This window comes from Oncorhynchus tshawytscha, linkage group LG26 (assembly GCF_018296145.1).
Source record: "Oncorhynchus tshawytscha isolate Ot180627B linkage group LG26, Otsh_v2.0, whole genome shotgun sequence".
Classification (NCBI taxonomy): Eukaryota; Metazoa; Chordata; class Actinopteri; order Salmoniformes; family Salmonidae; genus Oncorhynchus; species Oncorhynchus tshawytscha.
In genome coordinates, this window is record NC_056454.1 from 20,749,261 (window position 1) to 20,771,839 (window position 22,579).

A 22,579-nucleotide genomic window follows, 5' to 3' on the forward strand; every position below is an offset into this window, starting at 1 on the left:
TTTGATTACCAAGAATGTTTATTCACAATCAACAAAGCCAAAAGCTTTAGCGTTTGCCACCAACGCGAGGCGCATTGACCTTCATTTGCTTTGCCACCTTGGGTTTGGGTGCAGCCTTAGCAGGTGCCTACATAGGGAGACAAAGTACAGATTAGACAAAGTACTAATAACCCTTTTAAAACAGATGTGGTATATTTATTACCTGTAAAAACTATAAGGTAATGCTGATGACCCCCCTTTAAACAGCCCCTTTATCACTTCTTGCAGGTACACCCTTTTATATATAGTGGGTTACTGGCAAATTGGGAGGGGTGGTGTTAAACCATGGGGCTATTTGCACTTCAAATTTATTAAACAATGGAAGTGTTAATGAATTTATCTGAAAAAGCAGAAACATTCAGACCTGATATCTGTATTTTGGTTACAGGTATTATATTGTTGGTTTTGGATTTTAATATTATGTAATTGTTTATTCGATTTACTTTCTTTTGTAGTCTTATGTTTTGCTTTAATGTATAGATGCGGCTTATGCAATAGCTAATGGGGATCCAAATAAACTAAACTATTTTGGTTACAGAAAATGCAGGAATCATTAGGTCTTTAGGTGGCTTTTAATGTACCTTGTTTTTTACTCCCTACTAGAGAACGACATGGGTTTTTAAGTGCTAATGTCGATGTTGGGGGACAAGGAGGCTATTGTATGCTGATAATAAATATAATTACATTTGAACATTTTGATGAGACATTTTCCGAAACCGCTATGTATGCATTAAATCAATTACACAACCATACAATCAATTTAACCTTTAATAAACAGTAATACTTTTGGCATAGACCAACTCGCAATACAGGTGAATTCATATTCCTTAGGACTTTGTGAATGCACTGAGCAACTTTTTGGCTGATTTCATTAGTTTATGGGACTACAGATGACTAAATATGTTTCCCTTTCATTTGGGACCATGAGATCTACTGATCAACATTTTTATAGAAATAGCCCATTTTCTTTTATAAAAATGTGCACCATCTCTTTAAGAGAGACGACGCCACATGTGTCAAGTAACCAGGCATTCTGGTAATGGAAAGACAAGTGATTTTGCCAACATTTGGTGACAATCATCTTTGAAATTAGCATATTTTGCATTACTGATTGCATATTAGCTATCACAAATAAAGTTCTAGGGTAGTGACCTGACGTTATTTTCACGGCTAGCTCTATGAATGGTGTTTAGCTAGCAAGCTACCAGTACGTTGCCTTAAAGTCCTGCAGCCTGTACGGTCATTGTTTTGCAGTAACAGTAAATACATTTCTACATTCCGTGTGGCATTATTAATGTGCTACATTTATATGCAGCAAGCAGCTCAGAGGTTCCTTGAGAACAGGCTAACTAATAATGAGTGGCGCCAGCTTGCAGGAGTTTCACACGAGGCAAGTACACTTGCTATTAAGGGGAAAGGCCGACACAAGGGCCGATACACTAGGAAAGGCGAATATCGGCCAAAGATAAATCGACCCGACCGATATCTCTCTACCCCCTATTGCTTTTAGACAAAAAAGCAGATATAAAAATGCAGGTATGGTAAAAATAGCAAGATTTCGGGCTATATGAATGGGATATAACTGACACCTTTGGACTCTCCAATAGGAATCTAATGTAGTTCCTTACCACAGTGCTAGTTTTTTTCTTTACAGCTCTTGATAAACCACTTGGTGCCATTAAAATTCCAAGCATAAATAAACCATGTGAGACATTTCTGCCAGAGGCTGAGGTCACTAAAAGCAGCAATGTAAACTAAAGATATTGCAGAGCGATCCAAGAGGATGCAATTGTGAGTGGTCCCTTCACTCTCCTGCAAAATGATAGCTGAATGACAACTGCTGAGGATACTGCGGAGCATGTTGCTACATGCTTGCTGAAGTGGGTCCAAAACTGACAATTTTTACTTTGTGAGTCTACCTTCAGTGTGAAAATGTAGATTCCACATTAAAACCTTGCTGTGTTTTATAAACGCAGCTCATAAAGGTTTTACTTTCTGACCAATCAGATTCACACATGGCTATATTAATCTTACCTTAGCACCGGCAGCAGAGGGTTTCTTGGTTGTCTGCTTTGCCTTCTTGGCCTCCTTGGCAGCTCTAGTGACAAAAGAATGATAGAAATTAGGCCAATGCCACACATCCAAAAAACAACAAGACAGGAGTCCACAGACTGCAGAAATAACACATTGACTGACTAGAGTAATAAAACGCCATTATTGCATATACGTTAACACGGCTAAAAAACCAAGACTGACAATTCACTGTTGAATTTTAAAAATACAATAACTGCAGTACCACAGGAAAGTCAGTGTCACAGTGTGAACAGCTAGCTATTTGTTCTTCACAGAGCCAACTCTGACAACACTAAATTGTTAAACACTATACAATAGTTCACTATAGCAGTAAACAATTCACTTTCTTTGGCACCAAAATGGCAGCTATTGACATCTAAAGCCAAGTTTCTGGTAAAGCATGGTTTTGGTGAGGTCCTCACCTGATGGCCTGCTCACGCTGGGCCTTGCGGACCTCAGGCTTCTGGTTCCTCTTGGCCATGATCTCAGCCAGGGAGGCGCCGGTGATGGCCCTCTGGAACTTCACGGCACGGCGTGTGCGCTTCTTTGTCACCTCTTCCTGTTGGGACAGGGAACAACACGGCCACATTCAGGATCAAGTATGGGCAGTTTGGTAGTGTTAGGTTATTAGCAGGTACAACACAGGAGAAAACATTGCATTTTAAGTAGCACTCATGTAGCTGAACTAGTCCAATAAGAATGCTCATTAACACTATAGTTTTGTGCCAACGGAACAGTAACAACCACGCAGGTGTACTGCATTACTGCAAACCCCTAACATCTTTCTCACATATAAGGTTTGTAGGAGAGTATGGAGGCTGGCCAGTGGTAAGGAGTCAGAGACGTCACAGAGCCAGTACTATGATCTCCAGTGGCTCTATGGCCGCAGGTATGTGGAGTGAGCACTGCCGTCCAAGCTATAGGACACAGCCTGGCAACAGCACATAACGCAGATGGCAACCACGCACACCTTCCCACCCGCAGCCAAAAACAAAGGCACACCAAAACACACTGTGTCAAAACTTAGGTTGTATAACTGAATCACAAGGTAAACACTCACAGTAGCCACCACTTGTCAGCATTTGAGGGGAAATTATGCACACGAGGTACTTACAGACTGGCCCTTCTTGTGCTTGCGCCTGTACAGCACAGTCCAGTTGATCTGTCTGGGGTTCCTTTTGGCCAGGAAGGCAGACTCACACTTAGCATTCAGGAACTGGAAAACCTGGGTGGGGGCGTAAACTATACATGAGTGAGATATTTGACAGTTATTTGGCATGTTGACATGCCCATGTCTAGTTGTAATATTGTTATAACTGCAGTGGAGAAAGGTTTTGACTAGGTGGTATACAGCTACGACCAGAAGTGACTTTTTCGTAGTAAGTTATGAGAATTACTGTAGAAGGTTATGAGAATTAAGTTAACGTTAGGAAAACGGTTACCTAAAATGCACTCAACCTACTACGAAAAGTCACTTCCGGTCGTAGTTTTACTCCTTGTCACAACAATGAATACATTGCATAGCAGCGTCTGTCCAAGTGACAGGCCAAGAACCAAGTACACACTCAATGAACAGTTCTACTGTAACAATTTTAATAGAATGTCAGCCATGGCTTATTATTATTATTATTAAGTGGTATTAGAGGAAGGAAAAGAGTAGACCTAGGGTGCAGTACCTTCCCATCTATTCTGGCGTATCGGACACCATGGCCGGGGTATATTTTGTACCCACTGAAACTGCACAGCTCGACCCTGTAGCGGAATAATATAAATCATTAGAAGATAAACGTGTCATTCTGTATACTAGCGCATTTTTAGCACTAAAACGGTTATTTTAAAGCTTTGATGGCAATAGATATTATTCCGTAAACTCACTTCATGATGGTTGAGGGGGGACACAAAACCGGAAAGAAAGATGTCGGAAACGGAAACGAAGTTACAGGTAGAATTTCTTCATTATTATCTATTATTATTTTTTCCCACTTATTTTTTTCTACACAGAATGTATTTTTTTCCCTTACATTTCAGTCAGAAGCATTATTTGGATTTTCAAATATAAATGTTGTTCATGCAAAGTAGTTGACCAATAAGCAACTCGATCGGTTGATTGGCGTTGACACAAGCGGGAAGTGTGGCCTTGATTTTTTTTATTTGCATTATTATTTTTTGTTTGTTTTATTGAAATTCCATAAAATTTTGAGGGATACAAATTCAAATGTGTTACAAAAATCTATACATCCTTCTTAAAAATGTTTTACATAAAACGTCACAAACAGATAAACGTTACAGGGTTTTACGTTCAAAGAAATGAGAAAGCTTAAGAGTTTCAATTGATTTCAGTAACTTCTTATTCTTACAGAGCATTCCATTTAATGTGTCAAAGTAATTATTTAAGTCCAACTTTAAAAAAATATTTAATACCGTGTTTTTTTTTTCAAAAACAAAAAGGAAAGCCATTTGTTAGTTTCTCTAGCCCTTGAGGTATGGCCTTGATAGAAAGGCTAACGAAAGCAACCAATCAAAAAATGAACAAAAGTAAGAGATATACTTGATCAGTATACACTTTGAAAATAGCATCTTGATTCCAGTCCTTTCATATTGGAATTGCTATCAGCTGTAAATCTATAGAAGTCTATTTCCCCCGGGGAATCGACAACAGTGACGCGCTGCGGTAAAGCATGTTTGTAGTCTTTTTGAAATCAAGCATAGTGGTCCTTTATGGCGAACGGATTTTTTTTTTACTACATATTCCGGTAAATTCTTAATCGTTTTTTCTGTTGTACTGACTGACAAGACAGTTGTGCGCTGGGAACCAGGCTAGCGAATTTTGTGCATTATCGAATATTCTTCGCAGAATGGGAATATCAGATGTAACATTTGACACAACTGGTGAGTGCATGACCGCTCCCTTTCTGATGTTCGACTTTGTAGGTCAACGATTTAGCGAACATAGCTATAACGTTTCTTTCAAATGATTGGCTTTATCCTACGTTAGCTAGTTAACTAGCTGGAGCTACTTACTGTCTGTAACTACCTATCCTGTCCTCATTCCAGCTAATATGGTCTCATCTCATAGTCCATAGTCATGCTTACAGGACTGAAGGACTAATGTAGAGCCAACAGATCACAATGGCCTAATTGATTAGTGTTTTCAGTTGGGCCATGCTGCATTGGATATGTGAAAATATTTTCATTGTCTGAACAAGTCCCAATATCATGCTCGATTTTCACAACCATCATGTCTCCAATCACACTGCTTTATCAGCTACTCAATCAACAGAGTGAATATGAATGAATCATCATCCCTCAGACTATAGTAGACCCAGTATGAATAAACTGCATAATGGTGATCAACAGAAGTTCTCCAAGACTGCTTGCATGTTTCAGTTGGCTCCCTGTCTGTATCATGTTTAAAGATGTGTCCATGTGTATAGTAGATTTATAAGCTTGCCTCCCTAGTTGCCGTTGAGAGGCTGATATTGTTTCTATGCATCGTTCATGTTCATGGTGATACTATCAACATGTGCATAATAGATTATACATTCATCCATCCACTCCCATGTTTATGGTTCTGCCGGTTTCCCCTTCAGGTCCTGTGGTGGACTTGTCAGCCCAGGGTCTGCAGAAGCTGGAGCCCAGTTTCACCTGCTCTGATGAAACGCACACGCTCATCCTGGACCGGAACCACATCATGAAACTAGACCATTTGGAGAGGAGCCAAGGCCTCCAACAGGTAGGCTCTCTAAGTGAGGTCTTGGTGGACTGTATATTCTTTAGATTAGGTTTTACTTTGTGTTTGCTCCCGTGTGCTGGTAAGGGCACAGATGACAGACAGGATTCCAGTTGAGGGGGTTTAATAATGCTGAAGAGGCACAGGCACAGAACAGCACCGCACAGTGTATGTAGTATTGATTGGCTAAGGCACTTAGTGGTCTGTCAACTTTATTCAACCAAAATGTGTGTGGAATATCTACAAGGACACACACTGGTCTTGGCTAACACAATGAAAGCTAACTGGTGGGAAAAAACATGGATGGCTGGAACTTTCTCTCGAGCTGATCTTCTTTGAGCTGAAGATTGCACAGCATGCACTACTCCACTTCACCGGTGGGCGGAGCTACAGCTCTGATATGATGAACTAACATTACTGATATGATTAACTACAAATACATCACAGCCTTTCACACACTCCCTCTTACTGGGTACTGTTACTTGATTGGTTGTGTGACTACATTTGCATTTCCACCAAGGCACATTAGATGGAATATGTTCAACTTAACTGTTGAACATGGTTGAATTCCTTATCTAATTTGTAAAATGGGCATTTACTACTTCTATATGTTGTTGCAAACTTGCAATGTACCACATTGGGTTGGATTAGTTCCATCTATATTGTTTTGTTGTCTCATCCTGCCTCTCTTTCCTTTTTTCTTTGCTGTGCAGTTATCTGTTGTTGGAAACCGCCTGGTGCGAATGATGGGTGTGTGTCGTCTGACCGAGCTGAGAGTTCTGAACCTGCCCAATAACAGTATTGGCTATATTGAAGGGCTGAGAGACCTGCCACACCTGGAGTGGCTCAACTTGGCAGGCAACAACATCAAGGTGAGGTGAAAAAAGTGGACAAGATACTCCCTCTATATTTGTGTACATTTTGTCTCCTGATCATCCAATCTGGATGTCCACTTTTCTCTCAGGTCATTGAGCAGCTCAACAACTGTGTGGCTCTCCAACACTTGGACCTGTCTGATAACAACATCTCCAACATTGGTGATGTTACCAAGCTGTTAGCCTTGAAGGTGAGAACAGGTCTTGCCTCTTGGCTTTTCCAGAATTATGGGGATTCAGATAGAATTCTGGAGCAGTAAGTAGGAGAGTTTAAACCTGTCTAGGACTGGAGAACCCCTCGCCAACCCAACAGCCAATAAAATTGCAGGGAGCCAAATCAACAGAAATCTCATAAATCAAATTACAAGTATTAGGCACCATTTTAAAGATAAAATTCTCATTAGCCAGCCACAGTGTCTGATTTAAAAAATGCTTTACAGCGAAAGCTCCAAACGATTGTTAGGTCACCTCCAACTCACAGAAAAACCCAGCCATTTTTCCAGCCAAAGAGAGGAGTCACAAAAAGCACAAATAGAGATAAAATTAATCACTAACCTTTGATGATCTTCATCAAATGACACTCATAGGACTTTACACAATACATGTATGTTTTGTTCGGTAAAGTTCATATTTATATCCAAAAATCGTATTTTACATTGGCGTGTTAGATTCAGTAGTTCCAAAACATGCAATGATATTGCAGAGAGCCATATGAATTCACAGAAATACTCATAATAAATGTTGATGAAAATACAGCTATTATACATGAATCTTTAGATGCACTTCTCCTTAATGCAACCGCAATGTCAGATTTGAAATGCATTCTGCGATTTGGGGATATATGCAATCTGTGTATTATTCTTAATTGGATTGCTCTAGTACGGTTACATATAGATATTGTTTTTGCATATCTCCAAATGTCCTCCCACATCTCTTCGTCAATAGTAACAGACAATTCTTTCTCCCACACTTGTTTCACCCTCTGTGTGTTGACAGCAGAAAAGGACCTTAAAGTATCATAAAACAGACTTACAGACATTTTCCTTTGTGGGAAAAAAAAACATTCTTTCAATGACCGACACATCAGGGTTACCAATTAAGGTGGTGCTCTTCAGAATATAATGTCTTACTTGTAGGAAGCGGAAAAAGTCCTGCTTTGGGAGTCGATATTTCTCGACCATCTGCTCAAATGACAACAAAATCTTATCAGCAAATAAGTCAGTTAGCCTGCGTATGCCCTTATTAAGCCATAAGTTAAAGCCAGCATCCAGCAATCCTGGACTGAAATCTGGGTTGTTAAGAATTGGGGTAAGAGCAGAGGTTAGTTTGGACCTTCCCAGGAAGCGTTGAACTGACCTCCATACTTTGAGTGTGTTAAGTGTAACGGGATTATTGCAGTGATCTTCTACAGACTTGAAACTTCTGAAAAATAAAAGATCCTGTAAGGGGTATTTTGAAAGAGAAGTCTCAATGTCTAACCAAATAGAGGAGTCATCATTTGTGATCCAGTCAGAAATATAACAAAGGTGGGCACACCATTGATAGAACCTAATATTGGGCAGGTCCAAGCAGCCCATAGAACTTGGCAGCTGCAATATTGCCATCTTAAGTCTTGGCTTGCGTCTACTCCATATAAAGGAACTTAGCCATCCATTTACATCCTTTATTACCTTATTGGAGAGTAATACTGGGATCATTTGGATTGGGTAAAGTAGTCTAGGTAAAATGTTCATTTTCAAGAGGGATATTCTACCCAACCAAGAAATCGTGAGAGAGTTCCAGCGCTCCAGATCCTGTCTTATTGTATTCAAACAAGGGAACAAAATTGGCTTTGTACATTAGCTGGAATTTAGGAATTACAAATATACCCAGATACATGAAACCTGAGGGAGACCATTTAAAAGGGAAGGGGGGAGAAGTATTAGGTACAGAGTGTAGGCTACCAAGTGGCATAGCCTCTGACTTAGTAAGGTTAATCTTGTAGCCTGAGAATTCGCTGAATAATTCAATAATATTAATAAGAGATGTAATTGAAGTCTCGGGACTAGAGATGAATATCAGGACATCATCAGCGTACAAGCTCATTTTATGGTGAACATCACCAATGAGCAGCCCCTGTATAGCAGGCGTTACCCTGATGGCCTCGGCCAGTGGTTCCATAACAAGTGCAAAGAGGAGGGGGGATAAAGGACAGCCCTGTCTGGTACCTCTGTGTATAGAGAAGCTATTTGACCGTAGCCCATTAGTAAGGACAGCAGCCTGAGGATCATCATAAAACTTTCACCCATTTTATAAAGTTGTCCCCCAGAGCAAATTTATTTAGAGCAAATAATAGGTAAGACCACTCCACACGATCAAATGCTTTCTCAGCATCTAGGGAGAGCACAAGACCATCCACAGCACTTTGTTGGTAGGCTTGAATTACATTAAGAAGCCGCCTGACGTTGTTGCATGACTTATGGCCCCTAATGAAGCCAGTTTGGTCTCCTTTCACAATTAGTGGCAGTGAGTCCTCTAATCTTGTGGCTAGAATTTTAGAAAGCAATTTTCTATCCACATTCAGAAGGGAAATTGGTCTGTACGAGGAACAAGACTCTGGACATTTTCCCTTTTTGAGAATAAGTGAAATGTTGGCTTCTCTCAGCGTTTGAGGGAGTTGGTCATTTGAAAATGAGTGGTTAAACATATCACGCAATGGCTCAAGGATCAGGCCATGGAACTCTTTATAGAACTCACTACAAAACCCGTCTGGTCCTGGGGCCTTACCATTTTGCAGATTCTTAATTGCGAACATTATCTCTTCCTTGGTAATAGGGGCATTAAGGAGGGACCTCTGCTCTTCGGAGATAGTAGGGAGCTCAATCTTACAAAAGAAGTTCTCCATTAATTTGGGTGCATCCTTTGGCAGTTCTGAGGCATAAAGGTTTGTATAAAATTTCTTAAATGAGTCACTTATCAATTTATTTTCATATAAATGATTACCATCAGAATCAGTAATAGTAGCAATTGACTGAGAGTCAGCCCTCTTTTTAGCTAGTTTGCCAAGTACTTTCCTGGCTTATCGCCATGTTCATATAGCTTTTGCCTGACAAATCTCATTTTCTTTTCAGCGTCCTGTGTTAGGAGAGAGTCTAACGTTGATCTAATGACTGATATTTCCTATAATAGGGCAGGAGTGGGCATTTTAATGTAGTCCTTCTCTTTAGTTCCTAATTCACCCTCTAACATTTTTTGCTTTTCCCGCTTTTTCCGTCTCTTAGTAGCTGTGTATGACATAATCAGACCCCTGGCATACGCTTTACAAGTCTCCCAAAGGAGCGAGGGGTTATCTGTTGATTGAGAGTTAAGAGAAAAATGCTTTAAACTCTGTTATAAAATATGATGTGAATGTATGGTCTTTAAGAATGGTTGTGTTCAACCTCCAATGTCTTGACCGATTGAATGCCCCGTTGAGTTTTATGTCCAGGATCACCTCAGCATGATCAGATATGTCTATGCTTCCTATCCTAGCGGATAAAACAGACTGCAAAGACGTCTTGGGCATAAAAAAATAATCTATTCTAGTCTGACATCCATGAGGTGCAGAGAAAAAGTGAACTCTCTGTTGGAGGGATGAAAAGCTCTCCAGACATCCGCATACCCCAGATCATCACAAATAACTTTAAGTGACTTAGCTTGAGGAGAGAGTGAAGCTATACCACTGGGAAACTTATCAATAAGGGGGTTCAACAAGCAGTTAAAATCTCCTCCAACCACTGCAGTGTCTGAGTTTAATTCTGAAAAGTCTAGAAATGCCTTGGTGAGGAAATCAGGGGGGTGAGCAGGGGGGAAGTAAATATTCATTATGGAAATGTTCTGCCCTTGTAAAGTACCATTAATTATAACAAAGCGACCAAATTTATCTTTCACACAATTCAAGACCTCTTGCTCCTACCTGGCACGCAGGCGTCCCATCTAGAGCACTGGAAATGCAAATGCGCTACGCTAAACGCTAATAGTATTAGTTAAAACGCAAACGTTCATTAAAATACACATGCAGGGTATTGCATTAAAGCTACACTCGTTGTGAATCCAGGCAACAAGTCCGATTTTTAAAATGCTTTTCGGCGAAAGCATGAGAAGCTATTATCTGATAGCATGTAACACCCCAAAAGACCCGCAGGGGATGTAAACAAAATAATTAGCATAGTCGGCGCTACACAAACCGCACAATAAAATATAAAACATTCATTACCTTTGACCATCTTCTTTGTTGGCACTCCTAGATGTCCCATAATCACTATTGGGTCTTTTTTTCGATTAAATCGGTCCATATATAGCCTAGATATCGATCTATGAAGACTGTGTGATAAACGGAAAAAAATAGCGTTTCATAACGTAACGTCATTTTTTAAAATTAAAAAAGTTGACGATAAACTTTCACAAAACACTTCAAAATACTTTTGTAATGCAACTTTAGGTATTAGTACACCTTAATAAGCGATAAAATTCATCAGGAGGCGATGTAAATTCTATAGGTGTCCGTCTGGAAAAAATGTCCGGAGAAATCTCAACCAAAGCATCCTGCCAGAGACCGGAGGGAATCGGTTCCCTTGGGTCGGTTCGACCAAGAATCAAATCCAAAGCAAATGAGAAGACTCTAGACATCCTGTGGAAGCTGTAGGTACTGCAACCTCGGCCTCATTTAATCCGGTTCACCTTTAACAATTCCTGGAAGTGGCGCATGGATATTTTTTTCCATTTTCAGTGATCAGATTTTCCTGCGCTTTTCGATGAAACAGACGCTCTGTTATAGTCACAGCCGTGATTTAACCAGTTTTAGAAACGTCAGAGTGTTTTCTATCCACACATACTAATCATATGCATATACTATATTCCTGGCCTGAGTAGCAGGGCGCTGAAATGTTGCGTGATTTTTAACAGAATGTTCGAAAAAGTAGGGGGTAGGATCAACAGGTTATTAAGTGGTAAGTTCTTTTTCACCAGAATTGCTACCTCTACTTCTGGATGTAAATGATGAGAAAAACACTTGACCAAACCCTCCTTGTTGTAATTTCAGGTGCTCCTTATCATCCAAATGAGTTTCTTGCAACAGGGCAATATCAATATTTTCTTTTTTCAAAAACGACAGTACTTTCTTCCTTTTAATGGGGTTATGGCTCCTTCTAATGTTCCACGTACATACACGCAGTCTGTTATCTGCCATTGTATCTTGACCATTCAATATCCAGACTGGATCCTACTGTAAAAGTGGGGTGGTACCTTTTTCCATGTGTTGAACTCTCCTCTGTCTCACTGAGCATAAACAAAAAATATGAACCCTGAACTCGAACTATACTAAACCCAAAAATTAAACATGTAAAGATTCAAAAGGGGGTTTTCCCACTAGCTAACATGCAGGGGATTTCAACTCTCCAATGTAGACTCTTAAGTCCGCATTGCTGCTCAATAGCCTCATCCTTTACATATATGGAAAAGAAAATCAATAGAAGAAGATTGAGGCTCTTCCACCTAAAACCAAGCCTGGGCACCAATATGGATTCACACATATCTCAGCCTGAGCTATAGCGGCTATTACTTTAGCAAGAAAAATAATAAAGATACGAATATTACTGAGCCGGAGTACGTGAGGACTCACACCACTGTTTCATGATCAGATTCAACCAAAAATAAACAAAGTTATTAAATGCTGTTGAGGTGCATCTTAAAGTTATTTACCCGAGAGAGTCAATAAACGCAGCAGCCTCTTCAGGTGTATAGAGCTTTTTAGGTGATCCGTTGACCATAATCTTCAATGTGGCCGGGTACAACAGTGCGTAGTCCATCTTCATTCTCCTGAGTCGAGCCTTCGCCTCATCAAACGCTTTGCGTCTTCGTACGACCGCTGTGGAATAATCATTGAAGAATGAGACCTTTGGACCTTTTATGTTGACTACCATCAGAGCCGATGTTTCTAGCCGCATCCATGACGCGCTGCTTGTCGGTGAAGTTGTGGAACTTTATAACCACCGGCCATGGGGGCTGATTGGGACCGGGTATCGGTGCTTGAGAGCGATGGGCTCTGTCCAGCTTCACACGACCAGCCTTCGTGTCCATTTGTAGGTAGCCAGGGATCCATTCCTCAAAGAATTTTACTGAATGTGTCCCTTCAGAATTTTCCGGGAGTCCCACAACACGAATATTGCATCTGCGTCCTCGATTATCCAAGTCGTCAATGTGCTCCGCCATTTCGCGCACCTGTTTCTCAAGTGCTTTTATCTTAGCGTCCATAGATGTAGTTGAAGTTTCCACTGCAGCAATTCTTCCTTCCGCCTCAACAACACGTTTCACAACGCTCTGTATTTCAGCTGAATGGCCTGCCATTGCTTTCAAGACCGTTCTTATCTTAGCATTGATCACTTTAGTAATGTTATCAGTCATCTTTTGAATCACCAGGTCCATTGTGCCTGGATCCGTAATGGTGTTAGCTTCGCTAACGTTAGCTAGCTCCTCATGCACATCCACAGGGGTGGTGGTTTTGGTCGACTTCTTAGTAGTTCTATTGGGCATGTTGTCAGAGATTTTTGCGAAATAGTCGTCAAGACTCATTATATGGTAACTTATTTAGCCAATTCTACCACTTTTTCAAGCTAGGAGATTAATGTAAGAATATAAATTTACGAATGCCACGAGAGCTCGCTGAAACACCGTGTTCTACGGCGCCATTTGTCCGCCCCTGCTTGTTTTGTTTGATAATGTCCTCTTTTGTTAGGGCGTTTGGTAAACAATCCAAAAGCGCGATCTGATCCATTCGGACGAAACGTTCAAAAAGTTATATTACAGGTCAAAGAAACTTGTCAAACTAAGTATAGAATCAATCTTTAGGATGTTTTTATCATAAAAGTTCAATATTGTTCCAACCGGAGAATTCCATTGTCTGTAGAATAGCACTGGAATGAGAGCAACACCTCAAGTGAAAGCGTGTGACTGAGAACGAGGCTGTAGGCAGACCCCTTAGTAAAACATCTCCCATCCGGCCCCCCTTCACATGAGCAGCCTAAAACCACGTTCTAAAGATGGCTGACATCTAGTGGAAGCCTTGGGAAGTGAAAAGTAACCCATATCCCACTGTGTATTCGATAGGGGTGAGTTTAAAAACTACAAACCTCAGATTTCCCACTTCCTGTTTGGATTTTTTTTCTCAGTTTTTTGCCTGCCATATGAGTTCTGTTTATACTCAGACATCATTCCAACAGTTTTAGAAACTTCAGAGTGTTTTCTATCCAATACTAATAATAATAATATGCATATATTAGCATCTGGGACTGAGTAGGAGGCAGTTCACGCTATTCATCCAAAAGTGAAAATGCTGCCCCCTATCCCAAACAAGTTTGGTTGTGATTGGTTGTGGTGTTGATTGACTGGCTGCCATTTCTCTTGCAGACCCTTCTCCTCCATGGAAATAGCATTACGACGCTGCAGACCGTTCCCACTCATTTGCCCATCCATCTGTCCATCCTCTCCCTGGCAGAGAATGAAATTCGAGACCTCAATGAGGTAAAGACCCTTCCTTTTTGTTCCTTTGCACTCTCACCTGCTCAGCTTTTACAACAATCTCTCTCACCTGCTTGTCTCTTTCTTTCTCTCTCTCTCTGCCTCCCACAGGTCTCCTACCTGGCACCCCTCCATGACCTGGAACAGCTCTCCATTATGACTAACCCCTGCGTCATGGTAACATCCTCGTTGCCTGGATACGACTACCGGCCGTACATCATGAGCTGGTGTTTGAATCTCAAGATCCTGGATGGATATGTGGTGTCTCAGAAAGAAGGGTGAGACTAGTTCCAGAACTCACAAATGCCAGCTAGGCATGGGAAGGGGGGTAGGCAGGGATTGAGATGAAGGGTTTCCCTATTGCCCGAGGAAGTGACTTGAGCAGTTGCACAAGTTGAGCCTGCTCTAAGATAATAACCAAAATGCAAAGAATTCCAGTAGTCTGGTCTTTCTGGTTCCTCCTGTTTGTAGGTGAAAATAGCAACTTAACATTTTTGTGCAAGTGATCATAATCTTTGGGCAATCAAAAAATACTCCTGACTTGCCCAAAGGGGCGAGAGCCTTTCAGACCATAATGTCAATCCCTTGGTAGGGAAATGGACTTGTGACTGCAAAGCTGCCGGGTCGTATTATCCAGTTATACCATCCAAGTGTTGAGGGATGATCACTCTTATTGCTGGTGATTAATGTCTCTAACGTCTGATCTCAGGTTGAAGGCAGAGTGGCTGTACAGCCAGGGTAAAGGTCGATCATACCGGCCAGGTCAGCACATGCAGCTGGTCCAGTACTTAGCCACCGTGTGCCCTTTGACCTCCACGACAGCCCTGGAGACCGCAGAGGATGCCAAGCTGGAGAAGATCCTCAGCAAGCAGAGGTAGGAGAATGCATTCACAAAAGGACTGTGATGCCAACAAACTATCACACAGGTAGTGGATGTGTTCTCCTCCCTGTGATCACATGGGAAAAGTGCCAAATATAAATCCTACCCATTGTTAGAATCCATTTGACATTAAACTGGATCTATCTGTGGCTTTTCTGCTTAGTCTTCGTCATTTACCTTGCGGTACCATGAAGTTATCTTTTAACCAGATGAGAAATATGAAGTAGATGAGACAGCTTGCACAATCATTGAAATGACTGTTTAATTACTCTCTCCTTTGTATCACATTAGTTAACCAGGGGACCTGTGTGTGAAATATATACAGGTTCCACCAGAGGCAGCTCCTGCAGCAGACCCAGGGGGGCTTTCCCAGCCCTACCCGCCCCACCCAACTGGATGTGGAGACTCAAAGCGCCCGCCATGTGCCTCTAATAGAGGAAGACAGAACCACAACGCCTGTGACTGCTCCATCAGCCAGACAGACAGGTGGAGGACATGAACTCTACCTGTGTTTGTGTTTCTCTCAATTCTGTAACTCGTCAATCAATCCCCATGTGTGTCTGGTGTGTAAATCTAATTTCTTTGTGTGTGTGTGTGTGCATATGTTCAGAGCTAGCGACGGTGCAGGTGAACACCTGGCTAGGCTGTGACCCCTCCCAGGTGGCCTCACCTCCTCTCCGTAGCCTCAGGGGTGTGGAGGAGCGCCTCTACCTGGAGGACGTCCAGAGCCAGACAGATGAGGACAAACTCAGCGGCAGCCTGCTCTCCTCCGAGTCCACCTTCCTCCTAGTCACCTCTGAACCCCCCCGCTCTGACAGCGAGGATGAGACGGAGACGTTTGAGCACGACTCGCTGGTACCCGAACACCCCATTCATCCCAAAAAGACCCTTGCTGAAAAGACCCTACAGGCACCCACGGGGAAAGGGAGTGAGAGCCAGAAGGAGAGAGGGATGGAGAGAGAAAGGGTGTCAGGTGACAGCCACCTCACCTGTACCTTAACCTCAACTGCCGGTCTACCTATGATGGGAGATGACCAATCACAGACCAATGACAGCGCTCCGCTCCAGGGAGCGTACTCAAACTGCAATGCTGTAGAGGTGAGGGCAGGGTCTAAGCAGGAAGATAAAGCATTGGTGAGATGTGATAGGCTGGGTCGCTGTGAGGCGGACAGGGCAGCCGTCAAGATCCAGGCATGGTGGAGGGGAATGTGGACTCGGCGCTGCCACCCGCTGGCCAAAGAGGTGCGGTGTGAGATCCGCCTGCGCAGGATGCAGGAGCACATAGTCTTCCTTTCTGGAGAGTTTGAGAGGTATGGAACAGACCCCAATAAATCCAAGGGCTGCGTTCCTATTCTCTACTCTTTTCCAGAAGGGTGCTCTCATTCACTCCCCCCTCATGCATTAAAAAGCATTGGATTGCTGCGTACATGCCTGATGCCACCATATTCCTCTCACCAGTCCATTCCTTTCAAATTCATGAGGGGCAGTGTACGAGTGCACACTCAAGGAGAAGGGTAGAGAATTGGAGTTTAGACACTGTTCTCCAGTCCTGGTCCACAAAGTGTGCAGACTTCACCAGTTTCAATCAGTCCACTAGTAATAATGTATTAAATTTGTAAATTGATTTGAATTACAAAACAAATCTTAAAGCTCATAGAATAAAATATAAACTGCTACTAGTTATGAAGCCCTCAATTAGTTGGATCATGTCTGTTGGCACTGGGCTTGAACACAACCAGACAAGTTGTGATTGTGCATGAGGTATTACCAATGTCATATGTGCATGGTTCATTACTATGTCTGGATGGTGTTGCCTAAAAGGCATGGTTCATTACTATGTCTGGATGGTGTTGCCTAAAAGGCATGGTTCATTACTATGTCTGGATGGTGTTGCCTAAAAGGCATGGTTCATTACTATGTCTGGATGGTGTTGCCTAAAAGGCATTTGTTTATAGACTTTCTGGTGAGCTAGATAAGAAACTGGCAAGAATATCTCCATACAAAACTTCAGTTCCCATTAAAAATAGCAGACATTTAGCCTTTTGTAAGGAGTGCACAAAGCGTTGTCTTTGGCCATGCTCCAGAATATTGCTATAGCCATTGGAATGTTGGAAGCCTTGTTCTCCTGCAACAGAGTGCCATTTTTTTATGTACATTTGAAGTCGGAAGTTTACATACAAATGTAAGTTTAAATGAAACTTCCGACTTCAACTGTATCTACAGTGGGGCAAAAAAGTATTTAGTCAGCCACCAATTGTGCAAGTTCTCCCATTTAAAAAGATGGGGAAAAAACCATCATAGGTACACTTCAACTAAAATAATCCAGAAAATCACATTGTAGGATTTAATGAATTTATTTGCAAATTATGGTGGAAAATATGGTGGAACTTGCACAATTGGTGCTGAATAAATACTTTTTTGCCCCACTGTATGTATATACAGTTGAGGTTGGAAGTTTACATACACCTTAGCCAACTGCATTTAAACTCAGTTTTTCCACAATTCCTGGCATTTAATCCTAGTAGAAATTCCCTGTTAGGTCCGTTAGGATCACCACTTTATTTTAAGAATGTGAAATGTCAGAATAATAGTAGAGAGAGATTTATCAGCTTTTATTTCTTTAATCACATTCCCAGTGGGTCAGAAGTTTACATAAACTCAATTAGTATTTGGTAGCATTGCCTTTAAATTGTTTAACTTGGGTCTAACATTTCGGGTAGCCTTCCATAAGCTTCCCACAATAAGTTGGGTGCATTTTGTCCCATTTCTCCTGACAGAGATGGTGTAACTGAGTCAGGTTTGTAGGCCTCCTTGCTCACACATGCTTTTTCAGTTCTGCCCACAAATTTTCTATAGGATTGAGGTCACTTGATCGCCACTCCAATACCTTGACTTTGTTGTCCTTAAGCCATTTTGCCACAACTTTGGAGGTATGCTTGGTGTCATCGTCCATTTCGAAGACCCATTTGCGACCAAGCTTTAACTTCCTGACTGATGTCTAGAGATGTTGCTTCAATAAATCCACATCATTTTCTGTCCTCATGATGCCATCTATTTTGTGAAGTGCACCAGTCCCTCCTGCAGCAAAGCACCCCCACAACATGATGCTGCCACCCCCGTGCTTCACGGCTGGGATGGTGTTCTTCGGCTTGCAAGCTTTCCCCATTTTTCCTCCAAACATAATGGTGATTATGGCCAAACAGTTCTATTTCATCAGACCAGAGGACATTTCTCCAAAAAGTACAATATTTGTCCCCATGTGCAGTTGCAAACCGTAGTCTGGATTTTTTATGGCGGTTTTGGAGCAGTGGCTTCTTCCTTGCTGAGCAGCTTTTCAGGTTATGTCGATATAGGACTTGTTTTACTGTGGATATAGATACTGGATATTTTGTACCTGTTTACTCCAGCATTTTCACAAGGTCCTTTGCTGTTGCTCTGGGATTGATTTGCACTTTTCGCACCAAAGTACATTCATCTCTAGGAGACAGAACACGTCTCCTTCCTGAGCGGTATGACCGCTGCGTGGTCCCATGGTGTTTATACTTGCGTACTATTGTTTGTACAATACCTTCAGGCGTTTGGAAATTGCTCCCAAGGATGAACCAGACCACAATTTTTATACTTGTGTACTATTGTTTGTACAGCTGAACGTGTTACCTTCAGGCGTTTGGAAATTGCTCCCAAGGATGAACCAGACTTGTGTAGGAGTAGGTCTTGTCTGATTTCTTTTGATTTTCCCCATGATGTCAAGCAAAGAGGCACTAATTTTGAAGGTAGGCCTTGCAATACATCCACAAATACACCTCCAATTGACTCGAATGATGTCAATTAGCCTATCAGAAGCTTCTAAAGCCATGACATAATGTTCTGGAATTTTCCAAGCTGTTTAAAGGCACAGTCAACTTAGTGTATGTAAACTTCTGACCCACTGGAATTGTGATAGTGAAATAAGCTGTCTGTAAACTATTGTTGGAAAAATGACTTGTCATGCACAAAGTAGATGTCCTAACCGACTTGCCAAAACTATAGTTTGGTAACAAGAAATGTGTGGAGTGGTTGAAAAACCAGTTTTAATGACTCCAACCTAAGTGTATGTAAACTTTTGACTTCAACTGTAACTAGCTAGCTCTTTCAACACTTCTGGTGGCACACCCAGATAAGTCTGAAGGATGAAGGTATCTAGCTCTTTCTGTTGAAGATCACATATCAGACAAATATGTCAAATTCTTCCAAAGAATACTCTGTTGTTTGTGTGTTCAGAGTGAGGCAGCAGCATGAAGAGGAGAGGTTGAAGAGACTGGTACAGGAGGAGGCTGTGAGGTTTCTATGGAGGCAGGTCAGTGATGAACAAGCTCATGCATCAAATGTAAATGCACATACACACACCCTTTCTCACTCCTTCTCCCCATCTCTCTGCAGCTTCAGTCCATGCAGCAGTGGCAGTGTTCTGTAGAGGGGCAGCTGGCCAGCGTGACTCAAGCCGGGTCATCTTTTGCTCCAGCCCTGACCTCCGGGCTCTGTGACCTCCCAGCTCTTCGACTCCCCCTACCTCTGGCCTCCAGCACTGCAAACCCAGCCTGTACAGTCCTCTCCTTCCCAGACTCTGGGTTCCAGTCAACAGATGAACTGCAGGTGGGGCAGGAAGACACTTTCCTGAGCTGTGGGATGGGCGACTCTCTGGAGACTGTGCGTCCGCTGGTCGTGGGGGGGTTCCTGGCTCCTTGTGGTGGGGGGAACAGTCAGGACTGCAGTCTGCTGGAGCAGTACCTGTCCTCCGTGCAACAGAGAGAAGAGGCAGAGGAGGGGGGTGCCAGCGACAGAACAGGCACACCACAGCCGCCCTCATCTGCCGAAACAGCACAGCCTGACTCCCCCACTCAGAACACAGGAGACACACAGAGCAGCAACACACACACTGGAAAGTCCAATTTGAAGTGCCTGTCCTGCTCCTAGTCTTCTGGGATTGGCTAAGAGACTGCCCATAAACTCAGTCCATCTGTGCTGATGAATGTTATTGATGGCTCTAACAGTGCCTCATAGACCTTACTGACTAACATCCATATAGCGAGTGGCATATGGACTCACGAATGTGTATACATTCATATAGCCTGGATGACTTTTCTCATTTTGACTTTAAATCTCTTGGACTGCTGCTAGCCTGGAGACCTGACTGTTCCTGCATTCAATAATGCTTTGTTGGTTGTCATGATTTGTCAGTCCAAGGACAATTAGGCTAATGCTTGATTTACATTCGGGCGACGTGGGAACGGTAGTCCCAGCAAACCTAACCTTAATTCATTTCGACCCCTGTGCCTGAGTCTTTGTTCTGCTGGTTGAATCTACACTTCCTTTAAGTGTAAGTATTAAGTCCATCTACCCTCCAACTTTGGTCATCTGCAACTTCCCTGTCTGTCATGCTCATGCAGTGGTTGAAAAAGTACCCAGTTGTCATACTTGAGTAAAAGTAAAGATTTTTTATAGAAAATGACTGGAGTGAAAGTTGCAGAGTAAAAGTCTGGAAGTATTTGGTTTTAAATATACTTAAGTATCAAAAGTACAAGTATAAATAATTTCAAATTCCTTATATGAAGAAAACCAGATCAATTTTATTTTCTCTTTACGGATAGCCAGGGGCATGCTCCAACACTTAGACATCCTTTACAAACGAAGCATGTGTGTTTTGGAAGTCTGCCAGATCAGAGGCAGTAGGGATGACCAGGGATGTTCTCTTGAGAAGTGTGAGAATTAGACCATTTTCCTGTCCTGCTAAGTATTCAAAATATAACGAGTACTTTTGCGTGTCAAGGAAAATGTATGGAGTTAAACGTACATAACTTTCTTTCGGGAATGTAGTGAAGTAAAGTTGTAAAAAATATAAATAGTAAAGTATAGATAACCAAAAAAAACTAAGTAGTACTTTCAAGTATTTTTTACTTAAGTATTTTACACCCTGTGCTAACGTTATGTTATCTGTATTTATCCATCACATAATGGTATTTGTTATGTCCTTTTCCCTCTTGTTCTGTTTCACAGACCACAACCCTCCTAAAGCCCATTCCAAACCCCTTAACCACCAAACCCTAAACCTTCATTACCCAAACTCCATCAAACCATCCTCGCTGCCTTTTCTGTATGAATAAATATCAAAACATTATGCATTCTCACCGATAACCCACAGTGGCAATATAACCCAGCAGTCAGTAACGCTATACATAATTTATAGGGCTGTCAGTGTTTATCAGTTAACTTTTAGTAATTTAAGTGCACTTTAAAAAAAAATAATTGTGCATTGATGACCTGACGCATGAAAGAAAGTCATGACTGGGCTGATGGAAACATGAATTGCTCTTAAAATTGTATAAATGCCTACAGACAACTTGTTTGCTTGACATTTTGTGTCTGTAAAATTATGTGAGAAATGGCATCACGAAACTTGGAGTCACGTGATATGCTTTGTGGTCCTCCCACTACAACTCGGGAAAGCTTGCAGTTTATTAGGCTACAAATTAAATAAATTATTAACTTCACAGGGTGGTGAATGTCTGAGGTGATGAGCTTGATACTCCTTTCCAATAAATATTGAGTCTTATTCTGGTGACATGATCGATGCTTGGCTGCCATTTAACAAATACAAATAATATTGCATGCGTCCATAATGATCTCAATGTATACTGAACAAAAATATAAACGCAACATGAAAAGAAATGTTCCATTCCCACAAAAAGTGTATTTCTCTCAAATTTTGTGCACAAATTTGTTTACATCTGAGTTGTTGAGCATTTGTCCTTTGCCAAAATATGCCACACCTGTCAGGTGGATGGATTATCAAGAAGCTGATTAAACAGCATGATCATTACACAGGTGCACCTTGTGCTGGAGACAATAAAATTCAAGTTCTTCAAGTTTTGAAGAAGTGTGCAATTGGCATGCCGACTAGAGGAATGTCTACCAGAGCTGTTGCCAGAGAATTGAATGTTCATTTCTCTACCATTTGCTGTCTCAAAACATAATTTTAGAAAATTTGGCAGTAAGTCCAACCGGCCACACAACTGTAACCACGCCAGCCCAGAACCTCCACATCCGGTTTCTTCACTTGCAGGGTCGTCTGAGACCAGCCATCCGGACAGCTGATGAACCTGAGGAGTATTTCCGTCTATTATAAAACCATTTTGTGGGGCAAACTCATTCTGATTGGCTGGGCCTGGCTCCCCAGTGGGTGGGTCTATGCTCTCCCAGGCCAGTGGGAGGGGGAACCTGAAAACCAGCTGTTGTTGGCAGAGGTTTGCAACTCTATTTTTGGTATATTAACCAATTTCCCACAACTCCTGCCCTTGCAAACCTGCTGATTAGAAGGTCCTGTATAGATTATATTTTCAACCAGCAACTATCAGAAATAACATTGCTACATTTTTTCCACACTTTTACAGTGTTAGTTTCATCAGCTATTGT

General features: G+C 41.8%; 2 protein-coding genes and 1 non-coding gene across 4 annotated transcripts; 1 reads left to right on the forward strand and 2 right to left on the reverse strand.

Annotated features, from left to right (window-relative positions):
- Positions 1–4,142, reverse strand: LOC112225340 (60S ribosomal protein L24). The gene is made up of 6 exons (XM_024389215.2): positions 3,988–4,142; positions 3,789–3,864; positions 3,227–3,337; positions 2,535–2,671; positions 2,074–2,137; positions 1–127 (listed from the first exon to the last, which is right to left on the reverse strand). Exons 1-6 carry the CDS (start codon positions 3,990–3,992, stop codon positions 47–49), a joined length of 474 nt encoding a protein of 157 aa, XP_024244983.1. The 5' UTR covers positions 3,993–4,142; the 3' UTR covers positions 1–46.
- On the reverse strand, positions 2,910–3,090 carry LOC112225691. The gene has a single exon (XR_002949637.1). It is a non-coding gene; the product is annotated as a small nucleolar RNA SNORA23 (small nucleolar RNA).
- A 463-nt stretch (positions 4,143–4,605) lies between the features above and the next one.
- On the forward strand, positions 4,606–20,710 carry LOC112225338 (centrosomal protein of 97 kDa). 2 transcript variants are annotated; one of them, XM_024389213.2, is made up of 11 exons: positions 4,607–5,001; positions 5,703–5,845; positions 6,556–6,714; positions 6,807–6,908; positions 14,140–14,253; positions 14,362–14,528; positions 14,960–15,124; positions 15,456–15,616; positions 15,741–16,440; positions 19,391–19,466; positions 19,550–20,710. In XM_024389213.2, the coding sequence occupies exons 1-11, from the start codon at positions 4,968–4,970 to the stop codon at positions 20,081–20,083; spliced, it is 2,355 nt and encodes a 784-aa protein (XP_024244981.1). In that variant the 5' UTR covers positions 4,607–4,967; the 3' UTR covers positions 20,084–20,710. The 2 variants fall into 2 exon arrangements, with proteins under 2 accessions (XP_024244982.1, XP_024244981.1); XM_024389214.2 differs by lacking the exon at positions 6,807–6,908 and having other exon boundaries at positions 4,606–5,001.
- Positions 20,711–22,579: the final 1,869 nt, after the last annotated feature.